Below are 22,719 nucleotides of genomic sequence, written 5' to 3' on the forward strand. Positions count from 1 at the left end.
CATTTATTCTCTCCTCGGGTGAGTTTTGAGTAATGGTTGACATCTGAGAAAAATCACTGCACTTGAAAGTTTAACAGTATGCTTCTAAGCCCTCCTACCTTCCCCACTTTTACCACTTCACCATGTGCACATGTGGTTACACCGGCAGTCTTTCAACTGGCAGCAGCTTCCCTGGGTTTGGGTGAGAGGGGGATAACTTGATCTCAAGGTGGATGCTTATCTCAGGTACAGACATGCATTTATTATACCGCTAGGGGAAAAAAGAGCATGTTAGAACAGTTTTGTGTTTGAAGCGGTCCTGAGCAACCTCTGAAGGTGGCAGCTGTGGAGCTACAGTCAACACGAACGCTTACAAAAATTAAACAGATATTGAGTTGTGAAATCAAAGGCAGCCATAAAAAAAGCGACTTCTTCATTGAGCGCTATAATACATAATCTCTGGACTGTACATATTGTTAATCCTTCACAGGGTTTATTCAGTGTGATCAGTCTCTATAGGAGGAGTCTGAAGGTGAAGCATTTGGTCACAAATGTAAAGCACATTACATTATCTAACAGCACAACTGCACCAGCGAGACAACTGAGCCCGGAGGAGCAAAAAAAAAAAGAAAAACTGGTCTGACAAAGCAGGTAACCATTTTTGGTGGAAATGCACGTGGTTGGTGGTCTTCATTGTTTAGGTTTCAGAGGAACAGCACATTCTGGTTCAGTACACTTAAGCATAGAGATGGATAACTTGCTAAGTAAGTAACACACATACAGAGATTTTAAGGTGCTGCATTTTGAGCAATGTTCATTTTCAAGTCCCTTATAGCTCTTACCACAATTCTGGCACCAGGGTATTGCCATAAAAGAAGAATGGACCAATTAGCTTTCAGCATGCAAATATCAGAAACTGAACAGCTGAATATAATTCATCATCCAGTTGCCACTCCTAGTCACTCCTTTACACATTTCAGCACACCTCAAAAGCTCCAATATCCTCAGCTAGCCTGCAGAACACATTTTTCATCTATCAAAAGGTGCATGTATTACTCTCCTAGTTTCTTACGCAGCTCATGCTCCTCACCCAGCCACCCTCCATTGCCTAGCAGGCTCTGAAACCTGGAGAAACCCATATACTTACAGAAGAATGGGCTGGTCTGATGTGATGACATTGCCATTCATGTGAAGGTTACATTTCATGGGCTGGCCTGCAGAAGAGAAACCTATGGTCAACATCACTGAAAGGGTCATTGAACACTGTCTAGATACCTTACCCCCCTGCCTCCAGGCCAGGGACTCAGGATTGCTGCCACGTCCAGCCTCTACCTTACAGCACGCCCCATCATACCTCCCCAGCACAAAGACCTCTGCATTTTGATCAGTGTACCTCCTCACCGCCAATGCTTTCACTGCTCACCGGAAAACGTGGAACAGGAGTAGATCCGTTAACCCAGTTGAGACCGGGTAAACTGTGATATCAAAACAACAATGTCTCAACCAGTAATCATTACACAGGGACAATTACAGTAAGTGCATAAGTCACTGAGGGAGGGAAAACAGGAGACCAAGTTAAGAGAAAAGAGAGGTTATTATTGAACAAGTAGTTATAACAGCACTACATTGCAATTGGATTAAAGTAACCATAAAACAACAACCAATTGTGTACTAATCGTGCTTAGTGCAAGTGATAGGTGCAGTGACAAGTGATATGTACACAGCGTGAAGCGGCGCAAAACAATAAAGACAAACAATAAACCAGGATCAAACCATATAAATACAATAAATAGTTTGTTTTTAAAGATTTTCTAAAGTGATCCTGTGGTGGCCATAGATTACACTGTAATGTTGACGGCGTTTCGACCTTGTTGCATAAAGGTCATCATCAGGACAATGGCTACAGCTTTTACGTAGTGCTGAAGGCACGCAATGAGTGAATCAAACGAAGTAATCGCAGGGATGATGCGAAATGATCGCTATCAATGAATGTGGGATGCAAACCAAGGGGGCATCAGGACGGGAAGCGCTAGTTGCCGTTATCCATGAATAAAGCAATGTGGCGATATTGCCAGGTGGTCCAGGGGTCAAGTTAACTAGTAGAACGTGGTACCAGCTGCTCCGGTTGAGGCGCGAGGGTAACAGCTTGCGGTGCAGGTACTTCTTTATGGGAGCGTGAGGTGATCGCAGCCGCAGGCAACGTTGAATACAATTACAGGGATCAATCGCCGACACGAATAAAGCGTGTATGGGGGTGACAAGGCAACTTCTAAATGAGGCCAATATCCGAAGTACGCGGCATGTGGGGAGATTACTTCTTTACTAATAGGGGCCGCGGGAGGTAATCGCAGCTGTGAGCAGCGTTAAATTCACGACCAGGAATCAATCAGCGAAACCTCCCGCTGCCCCTATTAGTAAAGAAGTAACCTCATCGCATGCCGCGTACTTCGGATATTGGCCTCATTTAGAAGTTGCCTTGTCACCCCCATACACGCTTTATTCGTGTCGGCGATTGATCCCTGTAATTGTATTCAACGTTGCCTGCGATCACCTCCCGCTCCCATAAAGAAGTACCTGCACCGCAAGCTGTTACCCTCGCGCCACAACCGGAGCAGCTGGTACCACGTTCTACTAGTTAACTTGACCCCTGGACCACCTGGCCAGATCACCACATTGCTTTATTCATGGATAACGGCAACAAGCGCTTCCAGTCCTGATGCTCCCTTGGTTTGCATCCCACATTCATTGATAGTGATCATTTTGCGTCATTCCTGCGATTACTTTGTTTGATTCACTCATTGCGTGCCTTCAGCACTACGTAAAAGCTGTAGCCATTGTCCTGATGACCTTTATTCAACAAGGTCGAAACGCCGTCGACATTACAGTGTAATCTATGGCCACCACAGGATCACTTTAGAAAATATTTAAAAATGAACTATTTATGGTATATATATGGTTTGATCCTGGTTTATTGTTTGTCTTTATTGTTTTGCGCCGCATCACGCTGTGTACATATCACTTGTGTCACTGCACCCATCACTTGCACTAAGCACGATCAGTACACAATTGGTTGTTATTTTATGGTTACTTTAATCCAATTGTAATGTAGTGCTGTTATAACTACTTGTTCAATAATAACCACTCTTTTCTCTTAACTTGGTCTCCTGTTTTCCCTCCCTCAGTGACTTATGCACTTACTGTAATTGTCCCCGTGTAATGATTACTGGTTGAGACATTGTTGTTTCACTGCTCACCAAACATCTTTGTGCAGGGGTGTCGACACTGTCAGCTTCCACTTCTCCGGCACTCCCCCCAATCATTCCAGGTCAATGCTATGGGCAAAAAGTGCCCACACCCTCCAACACCCCCTCCTTCCTTTGTTGCCGGAACTATAGCTTACAGAACTCCCCAGCAAGACAGTAGCACGTTCCAGACCATAATGCTCCCACACTGCCACCCTTGGCCTCCTAAGACTAGAGAAGGCTTTGGAGCTTCACCTAGTATGCTACCAAGAAATCAATGATCAGGACATTTTTGTTCCTTGACCTTCTTCAACTTCACAAACCACAAAAGCAAGGTTGATGACATAGGCAATCACTTCCTCAAAGCTCAAAGCCAAAGCAATTAAAAAAAACAAAAAAACACCTACCCCCCCCCCCCCCCCAATAAACATGATTCCTCAAACCCACAACCCCCCACACCTGTTGTCCCCCCCATACCTGGCTACCATGCAAGCAACTCACCATCCAAGCAGCGGTTGTTGTACTTCTTGTATGCACTGACAGCATCATCCTTCTTCACAAATACAACTTCTGCCACACCCGGGTTTACCAGTCTGGCACGTTTTAAGGCTCCGCACACACAGAACAGCTCCTATGGAGAATGCATAAAGTCATGATTGGAGGTCAGCCAGAGAGCCATGTAGGACAACAGGCACATCTGGGGGAAAGCCAATGAGTGAAACTGCAACTGTGAGGTGTGAATTCTGGAGCCACATAAGACAGATGAACAACAAGGGGGGGGGGGATTGAAGGTGTTACATTTCGAGCTTTAAGGGACCAAAGGGAAAGGGGGTGATTGGTGTTTTAGTCAGGATTCATGGGCGATTTTAGTGTATGGAGTGTATGCAAGCCAAAGGGGAACAAGGAAGGAATACTAGGAGTCATAGCACAGTCTATAGGTGGAGCACCCTTCCGTCGTAATAAATTACTTTTTTCTATAAAGCACTTTCCACTGTACTTCTGCCATTTCTCAGTACTGTAAAAAAAAAAGGTATTAATGATATTATACAATTAATGATACTCCGTTTTCAGCCACTGAAATACTGAAAGGCTGGGTTTGACATGCCCGAAGGCAGTCTTGTGACCGTCAGATCATTGCGTATGCCAGAGGTGACCAAGCAGCACAGTGAGCTACCTTAATGGATATATTGACTGAGAAGGCATGCCACGTGCAGGCAACTCCGAGGTAGAAACTGAGTGACACCCAGAGGAGGCACAAGAGAGGTTAAGTTGGAGTTACCCAATGATGGTTTGGGGCAGGAGGAGTGAAGGTCCTCGCCAAATGTTTTTGAGAGGGATCGGCCTGGTCTGATTACTTAGCCACCTGCCTCCCATAAGCCTTGTGTTACACAGATACTCACTACAATATCCTCTTCCGTCACTCGCGGGTGCAGATTATTCACAGTCATCTTGGTGCCTTCCAAGGGGCTGTATACAGGCTGTTGGAAGAAAGCAGAAAAATAAAAGTGAATTGTGTAGGTAAATGGTAACTTGTCCTCTGATTCACAAGTTTCAAATACTCCCAACTGTGTGGGCCTCCTCAAGGGAACGGACTACGCACAGCTTGTAGATCGTGGATGCATACCCACACAAAAGGAGACTTTTCTTGTCTGCACTTACGACATGCTCATATTCATAAGCAGTACCTACCTCCTCATGATTGAGGATTATTTAAATCTTGTGAATGAGCAAAATCCCAACCTGGATGACAAGGAGGTTAGAGTAGTATAGGGATGAAATACTCCTGGACGCTACCCACTCTACCCATTAATGACTCACCAAATCCTGTGAACATTACACAACTAGATGCTTTCAGGTGACCAGATGCAGGAATGTATACGCACGAGCCAAACTAGTGTTTCAGATCGAATTGAACTGTAAAAAGTCTCCCAGTTTCCACAGTAGAGTAGTCCTCCTTCATCCATATACGTTTAAGAGAAGCCACGGCTATTGTGCATACACAAATATTACTATTAGACAAATTAAAAAGCAGAGAAATGAAAAGCGAGACTAGAGTCCTAAGAAAAGCATGTGCGACCCAGAATGGAAGTTAAATGGGCACATAGACAAATTCCTGTGTCCATTGTGTTCCGATTGTGGTAACCCCGGTAAAAAACGCAAAAGCTCCAGTACCATATCTCCGTGCCCCTTTAGACAATCTCTACAAATTAATGAATGACGTAGCTTCTGCAAAGTCACAAAATATCAAATGCCCAAACCTCAACACAGACCACTTCAGATCTTACCTCTGCTGGGAGTGGTAGAGGTGCTGGGGTCTCTTCTCTATTCACCAGCGTACGGGACATGTTGGTTAGAGGTTTTGAGTGCAGGGGAGCCGGCGTAGGGGATTGAGGGATGAGGGCTGTGTATGCGTCATTCTGAACAACCTTTGTCAGAGGAACAGTTTTGGACAATGAGAATTTAGGACCACTTAGGCCAGGCTGGAAAAGAAAAAATAAGGGCCAAGCATATTATTTTTTTTAAATCCCTGAGATCATTACGCTCATAAAAACAAAACTTGACAGTCCTAAAAATGACACAAACAAAAATGAGGATAAAATCCTCCCAGAAATATCTGTAAAAAAACAAACAAAAAAAACAAACAAAAAAAACATGGAATTCTTTACGTTGCCATTTGTTTTTGCTAAACATGCATCACATGTTTACTCAATTACAACATCAATACCTACAGCAGAGCTAGAGTTTCTGAACCATCAAATTCTTGAATTTGGGGTCAAGGGCCCACACAGTTGTGCTTATTGAAGGTTTATAAAGATGTCCATGAGGTTGCCTTGGATTAAATTCAAGCAACAACAAGCATTGGCATAGCCAATAGGTCTTGCCTTTGGGTCCTTATAAGTATTTAGTTATGCAGCACAATATTCTTCCTGCAACAACATCAACTGTTGCATAGCTAAACACTTATAAGGTCCCAAAAGGTGAGACCTATTGGCTATGCTAATGCTTGTTTAACAGATGGCTGGTAGGACTTAATTCTTTTCCAATATGACGTTTTGGGCTGATCTGAAATTCAGGGGCAGTGGCTTCATGGCATAGAGGTGTAAGGTTCTGAGCCATGCTTCTGTAATGAAGAGGTTTAGTGCTGTTTCTGGGAAAAGATCAAATATGAAGTGTTTTTTTGTTGAGTTTTTTGGTTCATGGTTCTCGCATTGACGAATTACCATTTTTGTTTCCTTCCTCTTGATGTCGTGGTGCTTTGAAAGGAATGTGTCCTCTACTACAGTTGTTGGGTTAGATTTTTCAGAGTTGTATGCTCGAAGTTGACCTCAATAGTGTTGCAGCTGTTGTGCTGTCTGGTGATTTGAAAGGGGTTGGGGTTATGGGTGATGCGATCATACGTTGGTGCCTTGCCTGGAGTTTGTTTCCTCTGGGCAAGGGACATTGTGTTTGTGTTATGGCTTTAGTTTGAATGTTTTGATGGGTTGTGTGATGCACCAAATTGGAGGCAGCCGTCAATTTAGAATTTGCACATCTAAAATTCCGTTCAAAGATGCTACACGGAAATCTCTCTACAAAAACAGGGGCATGCAAGTATATTACAGACATACATGCCAACATTTCAGGACAGGGACGTGGGAGATTTAAAATAAAATATCGGGAGAATGAAAATTCCCCATTGATTTCTATTGCAGAAAACATAATTTCCGGCGGAGACAGCTAAAATAAAGCCATTTTTGGCTTGAAAAATCGGCACTCTCCCCCCCCCCCGCCCCCACCACCCCCCCCACCACCCCAAATTGGTTCTATTGCCATGTATGGTTACAGACCTCCCGAATTTAAACCATTGTGTAAAGAGAGGGAGGGGCTTTGGAGGGGGCTAGGCCTTGGGCCAAGAACTACCGAAGAGGGGCTTCTGCACCCACCCCCCACGAATCGTCACGCCGCGGTTTGAAAAACACTAACAAAGTTGCTGCTGATGTCCCGGGTTTTTCACACCACTCAAATGGACATCGATTGTTCACAGCCTCCAAAGACTCGCTGGAAACCCCCTGCTATGGTTCAGGCTCGACTTCCAGCCACCGGGCAAGCTCGGCTCTGCTTGACCGTGTGTAGAACAGATAGATATCTGTATGTGACATGGTCTGACTATTAGGGCAAGTTATTTGTGGCGTGGAGAGCTTAGGCCGGCTAAGAGCGTCATCTCTCTGAGGACCCTATGACCGGAAATCTCCCGGTGCACTAATGGACATGATCTATTCTTGGCTGCGGCGGGGCTAGAGGGAGGGGTTCCAAGCAGTGTTCACAAAGCGCTGCATTAAAGCTGGCATTTCGCTGATCTCTAAGCACTCCAGCAAAGATGTGAACTGGATGAGCGAGGCTGGGTGATGCCGAAGATCACCCCCTTGGCTTTGAGAAAAGGTAAAGCAAATGAACCGCCGTGGTACTGAGTGGAGATGTGGTTACTCTAGTGAGTGGTGGTGGTCTAGGTTGCGGCGGGGCTGAATTTGAGCTGGAGGTCTGCGGGGGGGTTCAGGGGGGGGGGGTGGTTGGCATGGAGAGGTGAGCTGGGGATCTAGGATCGAAGCTATTACGCGAGGTTTCGGGTGAGCGGGGAGTCAGGTGTGTATTGGCAAGGGCAGGGCAAAAGTCCTAAACAAGCACGCGTGAAAAGCATTGGGCGCCGAAAGTGAAAGTGATCGCGATGCACTTAATTACCCGTGACTGCACGCAAGCTTGAGGCCTGCAAAAGCCTCTGGTAGCACTTTGAAAACCCCCTTACTAAAAGTCGAGCAAGCAGCGCATGCGCTGCTCCTGGCTCGACCTAAAAACTAGTAGCTTCTGCAATACTCCAACTCATGTTCCTTGAGGAACAAACTCCTTTACATTAGTAGAGCAGTGAATAATTAACATGGCATGGTCTCTTTTGCAACTGCATTGCCTTTAGCTTTGCAACCGACAGGTACAATGAATTTGGTTATGCTTCTTAACAGCTTTGTGCACAAACCATCAAAAGTCTAAACACTAGACATACACCTTGCGAAGTTTTCTTTAACCTGCTGTGGAAAGAGGCCCGATATTGTGCTCTGATAGGGACACAGACTTGTTAGAAACATTAAATAAAAAGTCCCTTTTGGAAAACCTTAAAAGTAAAGACACAAGTCTTGGTTAAGTGTTATTATGAACCCCCATGCCCACCATTTAAATGCCTATTGCAGCCTACGTATTGTTTAAGCCTGGTGAGTGGTTGACCACAAACCAGAGTTTCTATATGGCCCTAAGCCTCAACCAGTCTGCATTGTGATATCCCTACTATAATTGTGCTGTAATATCCCAAGGACATTTCCCTCTGTTGGTCTTGTTCCTATTGTTTGAAGATTTGTAAACAGCTATGTATTCTTACTGGCATTCTTCACATGATTTCTCCTCCTCCGAATGCTAGGTTTTTGTTGTGGTTACCGCAAATATCCAAGGGGAGAGAGGGTGAGCTTGGGGTTTATGACTGACACACACACACCTGTATGTGGCAAAGAGGGATGCACTCTATCAGTTGATTTGTCATTCAGACGTGGTCTGAATGCTAGTATGAACTGGCTCTTTGACAGCACTCTGTAGCCAATCCACATGAAAATATTTTTGTAACCCTTTTGTGATTAGGGTCATTGCTAAAAGGCAAAACATTCAACAGGATGCCACCAACCCTTATGGATCAGCCGGCACCTTAAAGAGTCCATATACAACACGCAGAAGACTTCAACACCACACCTGGGTGCACAGTTATCCAGAGTAGGCTCTGCTGCAACCGTTGAATGTTATCTTAAAACCGGGTGTTACTGCAGAGATTTGCTGGATATCTTTCAGCAATAGGCAGTACAGTCATTTTTGCTTAATTATCATTTGTAAATAGCGGAACAATCCTAATATTTTCTTGCCCATGAAATAACATTCTATCCCTAACCAAAGGCACAACCTCAAAGGGAGGAAATATGGCAGGAGCTTCCAACCCATTGCTTAAGGCACCTCAAGTGTTCAATTCTGAGGCATGAAAGATAAAGCAAGACCTAAGTGAAGAGAAAGGTCCTACAACCAGAACCTGCGCATTTCAAGAAGGATTTCAAGCAGACTTCTGCCCTGTACCAGGTTACTGTAAATGGAGTATGGAGGTCTTACGACAAACTCAAGACATTTTCTGTGTGGTAGGCAAATCAGATTTGGAAAACATTTCCCTGGAAGTCTATGGTGCAAATACTGCCGCCTCTGTGCAGAAGAGGAATTATCGTTTACAGAATTCAAGCTTGATTTCTGGTTCTGTGCAAGTTTAAATGAATTTGTTTATGCAATGCATAAACTGTTCTTTCAATGTTTTTGCAAACCACCCCATCTATTGAAATAGGAACACATAGGAGGCTGTAACAAAAGGGAAAACAGCCGAAATCCCAGAAATTAAATGTGCCCTTTAACTACAGTGTAACGAACCAAAGTGTGGAACATTTGGCGAATGGGAAGAGAGGACTTACTGATACTAAAGACTGGCTTTTTCCTGCTGTTGCTTGTGAAATCCTTGCCCGTCAGAGCCTGATCTATGCAACCACTTATGCAGAATTTCAAAGCGCTACTGTCACAAGTACTTGGATCATTGTAAGATTCTAATTAGCTGAAAATTTGACCCTCCTGGCCTACACAATGTGAAAGTCTTTTCTCCCTCCAATATCTTGTATTTCTTGTTCCACTTTGAACACATAAGTGGATATGCCAAGAAGAACTATGTTGAGCCTCTTGACCCAATCAGCTTTTACTTTTTTATCACAAGGCCAGCAGACTATTTCCAGTCCTAAAGTATTTTTATTGTCTAACATTGCATGCAGTGACTGAAGCCACAGACCTTGTTTTCCATATCTTCTAGCTCCTCCATGTTACGATTTTAATTATCCTACTTTACAGAACAAAAACTTAGGACCTGGCTTTTTTATTTGGATCAATTATCTTTTTCTCCTGGTGCTATTAGCGCGTTCTCTTAGTGCAAGGACACCTTGGTAGAATATCAGTGTTATTTTTTCCGTGAATTTGATTTAATCATCTGTTTAATCACATCTGCCTTCAGACTACGAGGTGCACTGGTACCAGGCTTTCACAAAGTCATGAAGCTGCATCCAGTTTGACACCAGTTGTGAATGCAACCTTAAACAGAGTAACCCATGGACACTGTACGCATGAGCAGCTATCAGAGGCCCAAAGCCCAACATCATCGACTGGGACTAGTTAAGTGCGACTTGCTTTAGTCTTCAAAGTAGAGGTCAGATGCTAGCAGGAGCTGGTTCAGTTAATTGCTGTTAAGCCAAAAATAAAAAAAAAAATAAAAAAAAAAAAAACAGTCCTCACCTAGAGGGAAGAATGTCACAAACATTTTAGTCACTGTGCAAGGGAGAATGCGGCCGAACTGGAATGTGCCAGGTATGGGTGTAGGAGCACTCTGAACAATCGCGGAGGGTTTGGGATGGGGGTAAACATCCCACAATGGTACCCATATGCCCCTAAACCAAACACCAGCACCTCACAATAATCTCAGAAGCAGCAACAGGTTAATGTAGCAGAACTTCATCTCGCAGACAAACTCTGCTCATTCGGTGATTTCATGAACGCTTTCTATAGGTTCAGAGTGGCGAGGCGACAGCAGATACCTTTTGGAGTTACAAAGTAACACTGCCCTGCATTTGATATATTAGGCTTTCAGTTAAATTGTTACAACATATGATATTATTCAGTGGCCATCTTGTAGAACCCAATACCTTTCTGCCCAATGAGTATAATATGTCAGAGGCCCTTACTGGTCATACAGCAGCACCACCACATACCCGGTTTTGAAGGAAGCTGTTCGCTGGGCCCACCTTCATCTGCTTCCTGGGAATAGGGGTGGTCAGCTCTTCATCCTCATCTTCATATTCCTCCAGGTCTTCTAGGCTCTGCACAGGGAGATAAAGTCATGCCTGAGAGATGACACCCTTGGCAAGGAACCACTTTAGGAGGCAAGTGAACAGATGACAATCGTAGAATTCAAGACAAAGGCAAAGGCATTTTAGCGGGAGACATGAGGCAAGTTGCACAGGAGCCACCGATGCACAGGGCTGAGAGTAGAACAAAGGAAGGAGAGACAGATCGATGGAGAAAGTGACAGTGTAGGAGAAAGGATAGAAGAAGCACAGGGAGAAGGAGGAAAACATTAACAGAGGCAGAAAGAGTTGCATACAGAAGAGAACCAAAAGCAGAAAAGTAGAACAGAAGAAATAGCAAGAGTGGGAGAAAGGCTGAAAGGTAGCGACAGAAATAGCAGTCTAAGAGAAAGGCAGAAAAGTGGGAAGAGAGTAAGAGGAATCAGAAGGATATTGGTGGAAGACAGAAAAGAGAAAAGAAAAAGAGTCAGTCAAAAGGAGAGGATGGAATAAGCCAAGGAAGGACACAGAGATGAGCAAATGTGTGAAAGGCAAAAAAAAAGATGGATGCAAGATAAGAAGGGAGAGGCAGACATATCGAAGACGACACAATGGACAAGAAGCTAGAAGGGCGAAAGAGGTAGATGGTGAGAGATAGAAACATGGAAAGAAGAAATAGGCACAGAAAGATGTTCGAATGAAAAGAAAAGCATAACCCCACATAAGGATGGTATGTAATTAGAGAGTTTGTTGATTGAGACACAATGTATTGTATGTAGAGGTACCTGGTTGAGCGGCTGGTGGTTCACCACATTTATCCTCATGCTTGCCGGACTGTGTGGCAGGTTCACACTTAAAGGTTTGTGCTGCGGGACCTGCATTGAAGAAGAGTGCTAGTTAATAGGATGGATTTTAAATCTGGGTACAAAATGGTGCTAGGGGGTGAATGCCCTAAACATTGCCTTTAATCTCTTCAGGCTCAGCAGTAGCTGGTTAAAATAAACCGGAGATCATTCATCACTGTCATTTGGGACCTCAGCCTACATCCAAAATGCCCTTTTTGACAATCTGCCAACATCAGAAATAACAGTCTCTGCTGTGCACCACAGCAATTTTTCATTACCATCAACCTGGTCAACAGAGCAGCAAAATGCAAAAGGTTCACCCTAAACAGAGTATGAAAAGCAACGGAGTCAAAGTGAACTCAATTTTTCAACAAATTTATAGGAACTGGTGACAAGATAATTTGCTTGTGCATTCTGAGGTTGGCAACAACTTTTGTGGTAGAAGGCTCCGTAAAATACTCCAACTAAGATTAGTCCAATAGCATAATTTTCGGTTCTTTGACAATCCATTCACACAGGATTTGTAACAGATGTTTGCATTAGACCATAACACCAGGTGTACAGCTTGTGGGAGATTCATATACAACCTTAAAACTTCAAGTTGCAGAAGCAAAAGCAGCTGGCAAGCCAAGTCCACAGTCAGATATGTATTCTTCTTCAGAGAGGCGAAAGACAATGTCGAGAGGGACTCAAATGAGGACAAAGGGTTACCAATTGCATACATCTCAAAGAACCTGATTTTTACAGGACTCTAAACTAGATTACAGAACTTTGAAAAGCAGGAAGCCATCAATATGATTGGCCCAAGATCAATATCTCAAGCCATGGTGATGTAGAAGCTTCGTTGAAAGAGAACTAGTTTCATGTCAGGCATAAAAAAAAAAAACACCAGACCTAGAAAGAGGTCAGGTCTTTGACCCCAGAAGAGTGAAGGTAAAAGCAAGCTGTGATGTACTTCAACTTCAGACGAATTCATGAACAAAACTCCACTAATGGCCGCAAACGAATGAAATCTAAAAGCCTTTTGCCGCAAATACATCTGCCATCAAAGAAACTGAAAGAGACATTGCTCTGGTTGAAACAGAGCATGAAACTCTAACGTCAAAGTCAAGACTACACATCCCAAAAATATTTGACAAGAATTTAAGCACAGAATCCTTGGAAAGTGAGACTTAGGAACAGAAACTAGAGTCAGCGTTGCCAACAAGGCAAAGTGTAACAAAGTCTTAAAAACAAAACATGTACAAAAAGACCCTTGCTCCAGAGGAACACTCAATGTAAACAATTCAGATGCTAAACAAAAGGAAATATTATGTAATTAAAGAGGGACAAAAACTCAAAATAAACATGACAATTATGTGAACTATTGGTAGAATTAACTTAGGATGACAAATGACATGCGACTAGGTTCGTACAATTCTTCTGCAGTGTAGTCTGCAACAAAATTCTATACTGATATAGAAGGAAGCGGTTCAGACAGATTTCTTGATAGAAACATTGACAAACCACAGTAATGAAGCAATAATCTGCCCATGTTAGCCCACTATAAACCAGAATAAAAAGGTTATTAAAAAACTACAATTGGCACAAGAGCTCTCAGGGTTACTAGGACATACCAACTAACACCGCAAGACCCCATTTAACAGGTTCTCCTGAAGTAAAACAGGTGTCCACTGAGCTACGTCTGCACTGCTTACAATATCAATTCCACAGCTTTTCTCCCTAGACAGAAGCAAAGCCAATGGCCTAAAGCGGAGGCCAGTGCACCCAGTCTCATGAACATGAAGAAAAAGCACAGCTTCAAAAGTCATTCCTTGATCCAGCACAAACAACTGCCAAATAATTAGCACAGGTCGGGAGTTTAAGAATAATTTAAATCTCACATTTTAGACTGGAGTTACAGGGACAAATTCCAAGTAAGACATTCATTGGCACATCACTGCTCAAGACACAGAAGGATGATGTCCAAGAAGAACATGTGCAAAGCCAATATCGCTCGCCATTTAAAGACATTTGCTGAACATGGCTTTGCCAATGCTGATGACTGATGAGGAGCATGGGCAGAAAGCAAAAAGAGCAGTAAATTAAAAATACATAAATAAATAAAACGTGTGCACAATATTAGAAAAGAGCCACTAGGCTCTACAAAACCGTTTTTTAGGTCTCGCCTGACCTAGCGCATGCGCTGGTCTGGCAAGACATTTTGTGAGGGCTCCAAAAAGTGCTACCAGGCCAGCCTAGAGGTACAGTGCATGTGCGCAGGCACTCGCGCCGCGCTTTACCGCGATTACTTTCACGGCCGCTTGTCTCTTATTTTTCCATGTTCTTTTGTTGCCCCAAATCTTTTCTTGATTCTTCCATCGTGGTTTTTCTTTTGCGCTCAGTTTCCCTTTATGCTCAATATTTATTCATTTGACTTTAATGCAGCTTTCTGTGAGATCCTGTCCACTCTTGATATCGTTACCATGGTCCCTATGTTACTGCCAACCCATGGTGGTTGTCTCCTTTCTCCTCTTCCCCTCTTTCTAGCCCTGCTACCCCTCACATGCACTGCGCACCGCCCCTTCTCTCTGATTCTCGCCTTGCTTCCCTTATATTTGTCACTTGCTGTTTCTCCCCTAGTCCCTGCCTTCCCCTCTATCCTGGCGCACCCACACCTTCTTTCTCATGCACTGCCTGTGAATCATCTCTCTCTCTCTTTATCCCTCCCGGGCCTTTATCTCTGTCCCTCTCAGACCAGCACCGGTTCCTGTCCTGACAGAACATGCCCCGCCAATTTTGTCACGGATTCCTCTTTCCCACACGAGCGCGTCACTTTTTCACTCCCTCCCCCTTGCTCACTCTCCAATATGCCGTGGCTTCTTGTTCTCTGTTCGCAAGGTGGAAAAAGGCCACGCCTGGAGATATTCAGTTTGCGGTACGCACGTTAAGTGCAAGCAGCAACACGCACGGAGGCCGCACAATATCGTGTGCTTCCCAGTTCCAAGGTCGTCAGCTTGCGGCCGCCTCTCTGTGCTGCCATTCTTGCCATCTGTACTGTTGCATGGCTGTCAGACCACAGGCATGTTCATGCCCTCTGAGCAAAGGCTGCGTCTGTTGCTTCTCTGCCTGGCGGCTGTCCACACTGTCTCCTAATGTGTAATGCTTTCCGAGCAATAATCCCCTGGCCTAGGCGTGGCCCTTTTCCGAACGCCTGCACTTTTTCTTATGCGAGCCCACACAAATCCATGTCTAATTTATAAGCATTGAAACCATTTTCACATCCTATTTTCGTGTTTTCGTTAAGCGTCCCCTTGCCAGATTTAACGTTATAACACCGTACAAGATGGAGCAGTGCTTAATTTGTAAAATATGAAGTGCCAGGGCTCTGACCAGGAGGCCACTACAGCTTGCACCACCCATCGCCCCGGTCACCGCTGCCAAAACAACAACTGACCATCTCTCTCGCATGTGAATGGGACAGTTCAGATTATTACAGGTTGCTAAAGGTATGGCTGGGGAGGCAGGCATTAGTAATTTTTTTATGTATATTGTTTTCCTAAACACAGTTATACTGCTAATCTCTAAATTACATGAGCAGCGCCACCTTGTGGCAGACTGCCCAAAGTGTGGTCTTGACAATTATTATTATTATTGTTCAGTCAGTGAGACTGGTGCGTGTAAGGGTGTTCCTATAAGTGACGCTCTGCTCTGTGTAGTGTTTTACAACAGTGAGGCTCTGCTGTACTTCGGTGTTTTCTCTGCAGCTGGGGCCCATGTATGCTGTTAGGTCAGCGAGACTCTGATGCGTGTTCTTCCTGCCAGTGATGCACTGTCTGCTCTGTAGTGTCTTCTGACAGTGAGGCTCTGCTTTGGGTACAGTGTTTTGTAACAGTTATGTTATGTTATGTTACGACTATTTATTGTGCGCACAGATACTCCAGCCAAGGAGCGTCCTGGCGCAGAGACAAGGTAGCACGTAACACAACCACAGGCTAAAAACAGATACAAAAAGACAGCTAAAACAAGAAGGTTTTTATAGCCCTCCGAAAGGTCAGAAGGTCCTCCAGCACGCGGATTTCAACAGGCAAGGAGTTCCATGCTGACGCAGCCATTACCCTAAACGAGCGGCCTCCCATGCGGCTAAGCCTAAATCTGGGAACCACCGCGAGGGCCAGACCCTGAGAGCGAAGGCTACGGGCAGGGACATAGAAAGACAGACAACTCGACAGGATTTCCGGGCCTGTACCACGCAAGATTTTAAAAGCAAGGCACAATACCTTGAAGAGGATGCGCTTCCTAACCGGAAGCCAGTGTAGGGAGCGAAGGACACCTGTAACTGAGCAGAATCTGGGCAAGCCAACGATCGCCCTCGCCGCAGCATTCTGAACCCGTTGTAAGCGGGTTAGTTCAGCCTGGTTAGCCCCGGCCAGGAGAGAGCTGGCGTAATCCAGGCGGGAGATGATGGTAGCCTGGATCACCAGCTGCCTGGTCGGGGCGTCAAAGAACTTGAGAACAGGTCTCAAGCCCCTCAGGAGACCAAAACAACAGGCCGCGGTTCTTTTAGTATGGCCTACAAAGGAGAGGCCCGCATCCAGCCATACCCCCAGATTTTTCACTTCCGATACCGGGATCGGAGTAGGTCCCAACTCTGAGGGCCACCAGTGGTCACCCCACAGCTCCACTCCCTTCCCGACGACCATCACCTCTGTTTTAGTGGCGTTTAGCTGAAGGCAGTTGCCTGTCAGCCAACTAGCCACCGCCTTCAGTCCGGACTGAAACCTGGGGGCCTCAATCTCCGCATCCCCACTGAGAGTAACCGCCAGCTGAGTGTCGTCAGCATATGAGACCAAAGTAAGGCCCCACTGCCTAGCGACATCCGCCAGCGGTCTCACGTAAAGATTAAACAACGTGGGACTCAGCGAGGACCCTTGCGGAACCCCCATGGCCAGTGGTTGGTAGTTGGACTTGAAGGGAGGGATGGCAACACAGAAGGAGCGGTCATCTAAAAAGGAGCGGAACCATTGCAACACCTGACCGCCAATGCCAGTCTCCTCGAGCCGACGCAGGAGGATGCTGTGGTCTACCGTATCAAAGGCGGCGCTAAGATCTAACAAAATAAGCGCCGCCGTTTGACCAGCATCCAACCTTGCCCGGAGATGTTCCACCATCACAAGTAACGCAGTTTCCGTACTGTGCCCAGCACGGAATCCGTTTTGTGTGGGGTCGAGGGCATTGGTCCGAGTCAGATGTTCAGACAGGGCCAGGTTGACGTGGGCCTCCGTGATCTTGGCTGGCCAGGGTAACAACGAGATGGGGCGATAGCTCTCAGGCTTGGAAGGGTCCAGGGTGGGCTTTTTAATGATCGGGGACACCACAGCTTGTTTCCACTTAGATGGAACAGTTCCCGTTTCCAAGGAGAGGTTGACAAGGGAGCATACGGCTGTACGCCCCATAAAAGCTTGATCTCGGAAGAGAGCAGGCCTTACTGGATCGGATGGGGACCCAGATTTGACTTGCAACGCAAGTTTGCCAAAACCATCCAAGGTAAGGGGGGGGAAAACAAGCAGTGTAGTCTGATGATGGACCCCATTTATACTTTCCTCAGTGAACCCTATGCTAGGGAATGTCCTATATATAGCTTGGACCTTCCCCAAGAAGTAAGATGCAAGGGATTCACAATGGGAAAGGGAGCTCACGGTCGTAGAGGTAGTCCGCTTCACTGTAAGATCTTTTACGGCCTTAAAAATAGTTTTTGACGGATTCGGACTGTTCCGGAATTCGATGGCATAAAAAGCCGCACGGGCTCGGCAGATAGCTCGATGGTAGAGCTTAACGGACTTGGCGTATGCAGCTTTTAGATCAGCCCCATAGGTTTTCCTCCAAGCCCTCTCTGCTCGTCTACAGGCACCCTTTAGGGCCCGGAGAGTGCCATCGTACCAGGGACTCGACTCTCTGGAATTGATTTTAGTTGAGACGATGGGTATCAGAGAGTCCAAGGCCCTAGTTATCCATGAACAGAAGAGGTCATACCCCCTTTCCACATCCGTCAAAGGGCCCAGCGGCTCCTCTAATAGAAGACGATGAAAGTCCTCTAGCCGAAGCTTTTTCCAAGCCCTCTTCTGAACCCTTCTAGCCGAGGAGATGGAGGGAGTGGCCGAGACCGGGCAGAGGATGGACACCAAAAAGTGGTCTGTCCATTCCACCGGAGAGACAGAGGTAATTTGAATCCCCAACAGATTGGTAAACAGGGGATCCAAAATATGCCCCCCCAGATGGGTAGGCTGGGAAACCATCTGGGGAAGTTGAAAGGCCTCCAGGTCAGAAGAGATGGAACGCACTGTCAGGCCAGAGAGGGTGTCGAAATGTAGGTTTAGGTCACCCATGATAGAGAAGTTGGCACAGTCGGCGACCAAAGGGCCAACAGTGTCAGGGAAAGCATTTCTAAACGCCACATCACTGCCGGGTGGGCGATAGACGACCATCCCGGACAGGGTAAACTCAGGGCTGACAGAGACCTTGAACATGGCACTTTCACACCCGGAGATGTTTAGGGCACCCCAGACGCAAGGGTAGATAGATTTTACCACTAACGCGATACCTCCACCCCTAGACAGCCTATTCAGAGTGTACATAGAATAACCGGGTGGGCAGGCTAGATTAGTAATAGCGGTATCAGCGTCCTGTAGCCATGTTTCCGTCATGGCAAATACGTCTGGAGCTTCCTCCTTAATGAGGTCATAGATGTGCTGATAGTGTTTCAGCGCAGACCTGACGTTTAAATTCAAAATCTTCAGAGTAGTGCGAGTGTCTGTAATACGGCGGGTCTCCGAGGAAATAGACCTTGGGAGAGGATGCGGAGAATCGAGAGCCCACCCATTACAAGGGCAATGATATGGGCCACGCAATGGGTGAACCGGTGAAAGGGTGCAACAGCGGCTTACCTGACCGATGGCAAGCAGGCAATCCCGCGAGTACGTCAGCATGGTGGACCCAGGATGGTATGATAGTCCTTACACAGAGTACCGCGACGTCCAGCGCGTCCTTAGCGCGGACGGGCGCAGACGGGCAGGACTCTGGCACGACTCCGGCCACGCGAGGACACGCCCGCTGCGCGATCCCGCTGCGCTAGGGGAGGAGCTTTAAGTAGGTGTTCCCAGGCTGCTCCTGCGCACTGAAGCGCTGGAGGGTAGAGACACCTCTATCCACACACCCCACTCCAAAATGGCTGCCAAAACGAACACCCACCCCACTCCAAAATGGCTGCCAAAACGAACACCCACCCCAGAGCCAAATCCGCCAAAACGGCAGTGCGGGGGCCAATTAAGGTGCAGGTAAAGGGCGCTATCTAAAAACAGCTAAACAAACAAATAACACACAAGTTATTAAAAATCACAAAGGTGAGAGCAAATGCGCGCAGAGCGCTCACGCAGCTACCTTGTCAGGGGCGGTTTCAGGAGGGACTCGCCTTAAGTAGGTGTTCCCAGGCTGCTCCTGCGCACTGAAGCGCTGGAGGGTAGAGACACCTCTATCCACACACCCCACTCCAAAATGGCTGCCAAAACGAACACCCACCCCACTCCAAAATGGCTGCCAAAACGAACACCCACCCCAGAGCCAAATCCGCCAAAACGGCAGTGCGGGGGCCAATTAAGGTGCAGGTAAAGGGCGCTATCTAAAAACAGCTAAACAAACAAATAACACACAAGTTATTAAAAATCACAAAGGTGAGAGCAACAGTGATGCTCTGCTCTATGCATAGTGGTCCAAGCAGGCCTTGCTGGCGGACGCGCCTTTTCTCAGTGCCCCTTTTCTGCTTTCAGTGCTTTCTGTCAGTGTCCCTCTTTTGTACGCACCAATTTTCATACAGGTCATTGATCTATGTGGCTGTTCTCAGTGAGGCTGCAGGGTTGTTCTTGTAGTGAGGTTCTTTTATACCCCCGCAGAGAGTTCTCTTTCTGTGAGGGTTTGTGGTGTGCAGTTTCTTGTGGTATTGAGACTGATGGATGTCGAGTAGCCTCATCAGTGGGGCTCTGTGTACAGACAGATGCTTCTCGTTTAGTGAGGATTTGTTGTGTGTGTGTGCATGGGGGTCTTCTCTGGCAGTGAGCTCCAGTAGTTGGTCTGTTCTTGCTCGGCATCATTCAGATAGAGGTCTGTAGCCACTCCTGCGAGATTTGCTGATGCGATTCCCCGCTTTTCCCGCTCAAAGATAGCAGTGAGCTACACAACGCCCTGATTAGTCTCTTACAACATTATACAGGGTGAAAAGATTGTAACCACCTGTAGATGCTCTGGGGGACAACCGCGAGGTCCAAGTCAGGTGGCAGGGCGCTCCCCTCTGCAGACTTTGGTCAGCTCTCCACCCCTGCTAAGCCCTGTGCTCCACCTCAGCAGCAGCGTTGAAAGAAGAGGTGCGGGCTGCCTCGCAGCGTGCCCAAATAACCTTCAAGGAGCTATGGTGGAGAGCGAGCGATGATGTGGCATGGGTGTGTGTGTGTTTTAAGTGTGGGGTTTAACACAGCTGGAACCCATTGCTTGCTTAGAGTGGGATTTGAGTTTGTCCCTTTCAACCATTGGCTCTCTTCGACCAGCCTTTTTCAGGCATTAGTTTAGACTTAGACATTCATGTCTTGGCTCAGACTAGTGTAGAAACAATTTCTCACCTAATTCCATTGGCTGTCTGAGTGTATCCTTTACACCCCCACTCAGTTGATCCTTTACACTTCCACTTAAGCACTTGTATTAAACTGCATGGTGACTATTTTACATTTATCGCATCTTCTTTGCGCACAGGACTTTAAGTGGGATTTTAAAAAAGTATGTGTGTGTGTGGGGGGGGTCTCAATGGTGCGTGGCTTAAAACGCATAAGCTAAAACTATGTGCTTGGCATAGAGCGCCGCCTGACTGGCATTTTGCTTCTTCTGTGATGGAGTCCAAATATATAATACACTAAGTAAGATTACCTACAACAAGCTAGGCGACTCTTTGAAGTTATCTCAAAGGCAGTGAAGGGTGCCCATGCTGCAGAGTAAAGATTTTTTTTTCCACCCCGATGGTGATGGTAAACAAGCATTGGTATAGCCAATAGGTCTCGCCTTTGGGACCTTATAAGTTTTTAGCAATGCAACAGTTGATGTTATTGCACCAAGGATATTGTGCTGCATAACTAAATACTTATAAAGGTCCCAAAAGCGAGACCTATTGGCTATGCCAATGCTTGTTTTTAATAATGCAACTGCTGGGGGGATACAAGGTAAAGTCTGCTGTATGGCAGGAGCAGCATGGGAATGTGGAGGGAGCAGCAAAGGAGATGTGTTGGAGAAAAAAGCCACACAAAAAAAGAAAAAAGAGGCGCAGGAGAAGAAGGTACAAGAGAAGCCACAGATGAGCTGGTGGTGGTGACATGGCTAGTGCTAGGGGTGGTGCTAAGAGGGGAAAACAGAAAGAAAATACATGGACTTCCATTGAGTACTAAAAGAAACGAGCATGGGCAAAGCCAATAGGTCTCACCTATGAGGGCTACTGGCTTTGGCAAGGTTTTATATACCCATGCTGTACAGCAGCGCAGATGGTTGCGATGTGGCTAAAACTAAATTTTTAAAAAGTGGTAGGATGCAGACAGGGCTAAGGTTATTTTATTTTTTTTTAAAGAAAAAAGTGCATTAGATCTGGATGCATCATAGTCCCATTAGCATCAATTTTAGGCATGCTGCTATACAGCATGGCTTCAATCCACTTGCAAAGTCGGCAATGTCCATGCTATACAGCATAAACAAATGTCAATTGCAGAGATAATAGTCTCAAAAGTTAAACCTACTCGATTTGCCAATGCTGGTTAGGTCTCAGCACAACTCCCTTATAGTTGTAAGCAAATCAGTTAATCATTCCAGAAATGGAAAACAAGAAACATGACATTTGTCAAAAAATCCTATGACATAACGAACGCACTTGATCCCATATGTCTGTTTCTTCGTAAAAATACAGATGGAAGCAGACAACCTCTGTTGTCATAATAAACATCCATTTCAAAGGAGAAAAGAGCTTCCTAGGAGTTTGTGTGGCACAGTAAAACATCGCTACAAAAGGCAAGCAGTTCAACAAGGACAACAGGGAAGAAGAAAAAATAAAAGTAATACCTCAATCACAGTGCCATCAATGGAAGAACAGCAACCAAGCTGAAGCAATCAGTACATGGTCCATGCTCTAGTCGAATGAAGATAAGTGAAGCCAGCCAGGTGCTGGCCAACTGGCAGCAAATAAGAGGGACAATGAAACCAGGAAATGTTAAGCAATGGGCGGGCTATAAGCCCCTTGCATAGATCTCTTGCAAGCGAGAACGCATACGCAGTCATGGGCGAGACCTAAAAAGTAGTTCCCCGATGTGAGCCTTGAAAGGCTAGTAGTAATCCATTCCAAAGGATGGTAATGCACATATTCTTTAGGTGAGGGACAATCAACAAGAAGAGGAACGAACCCCATGAAATAATAAGCAAACAAATTAGACTGATGAGAAAGACTACCACTCATTAGTAATAGGCTCATCCAACACCAACTCTATGCATTCGTTTTGACCAGAATAAGCCTTTGATAAGACAGGGAAAACCTATCTGTAGGCATGATCTTTAAAGCACTGTCTACCATAAACGTGCTAACTAAGCGAGTAAGTCTATGTGCAGGAAACAGTACACTAGAATAACATATCAGTCGTTCACTTACTGCAAATAATTTTGTTTGGGAGCCTCGCC

The 22,719-nt window shown here is 45.7% G+C and overlaps 1 protein-coding gene across 2 annotated transcripts in view; it reads right to left on the reverse strand.

The window, feature by feature from the left end:
* The window catches only part of POLDIP3 (DNA polymerase delta interacting protein 3), a 90,698-nt gene that overhangs the window by 20,073 nt on the left and 47,906 nt on the right, over positions 1–22,719 (reverse strand). For both annotated transcript variants that reach the window (XM_085601171.1, XM_085601170.1), the window contains exons 3-8: positions 11,932–12,021; positions 11,072–11,179; positions 5,507–5,701; positions 4,622–4,699; positions 3,723–3,852; positions 1,127–1,193 (exon numbers count right to left, since the gene is read on the reverse strand). In XM_085601171.1, coding sequence (XP_085457297.1) covers positions 1,127–1,193; positions 3,723–3,852; positions 4,622–4,699; positions 5,507–5,701; positions 11,072–11,179; positions 11,932–12,021 — 668 coding nt within the window. The remainder of the gene's footprint in view (positions 1–1,126; positions 1,194–3,722; positions 3,853–4,621; positions 4,700–5,506; positions 5,702–11,071; positions 11,180–11,931; positions 12,022–22,719) is intronic.

The sequence above is a fragment of the Triturus cristatus genome, chromosome 4_2, assembly GCF_964204655.1.
Source record: "Triturus cristatus chromosome 4_2, aTriCri1.1, whole genome shotgun sequence".
Taxonomy (NCBI): domain Eukaryota; kingdom Metazoa; phylum Chordata; class Amphibia; order Caudata; family Salamandridae; genus Triturus; species Triturus cristatus.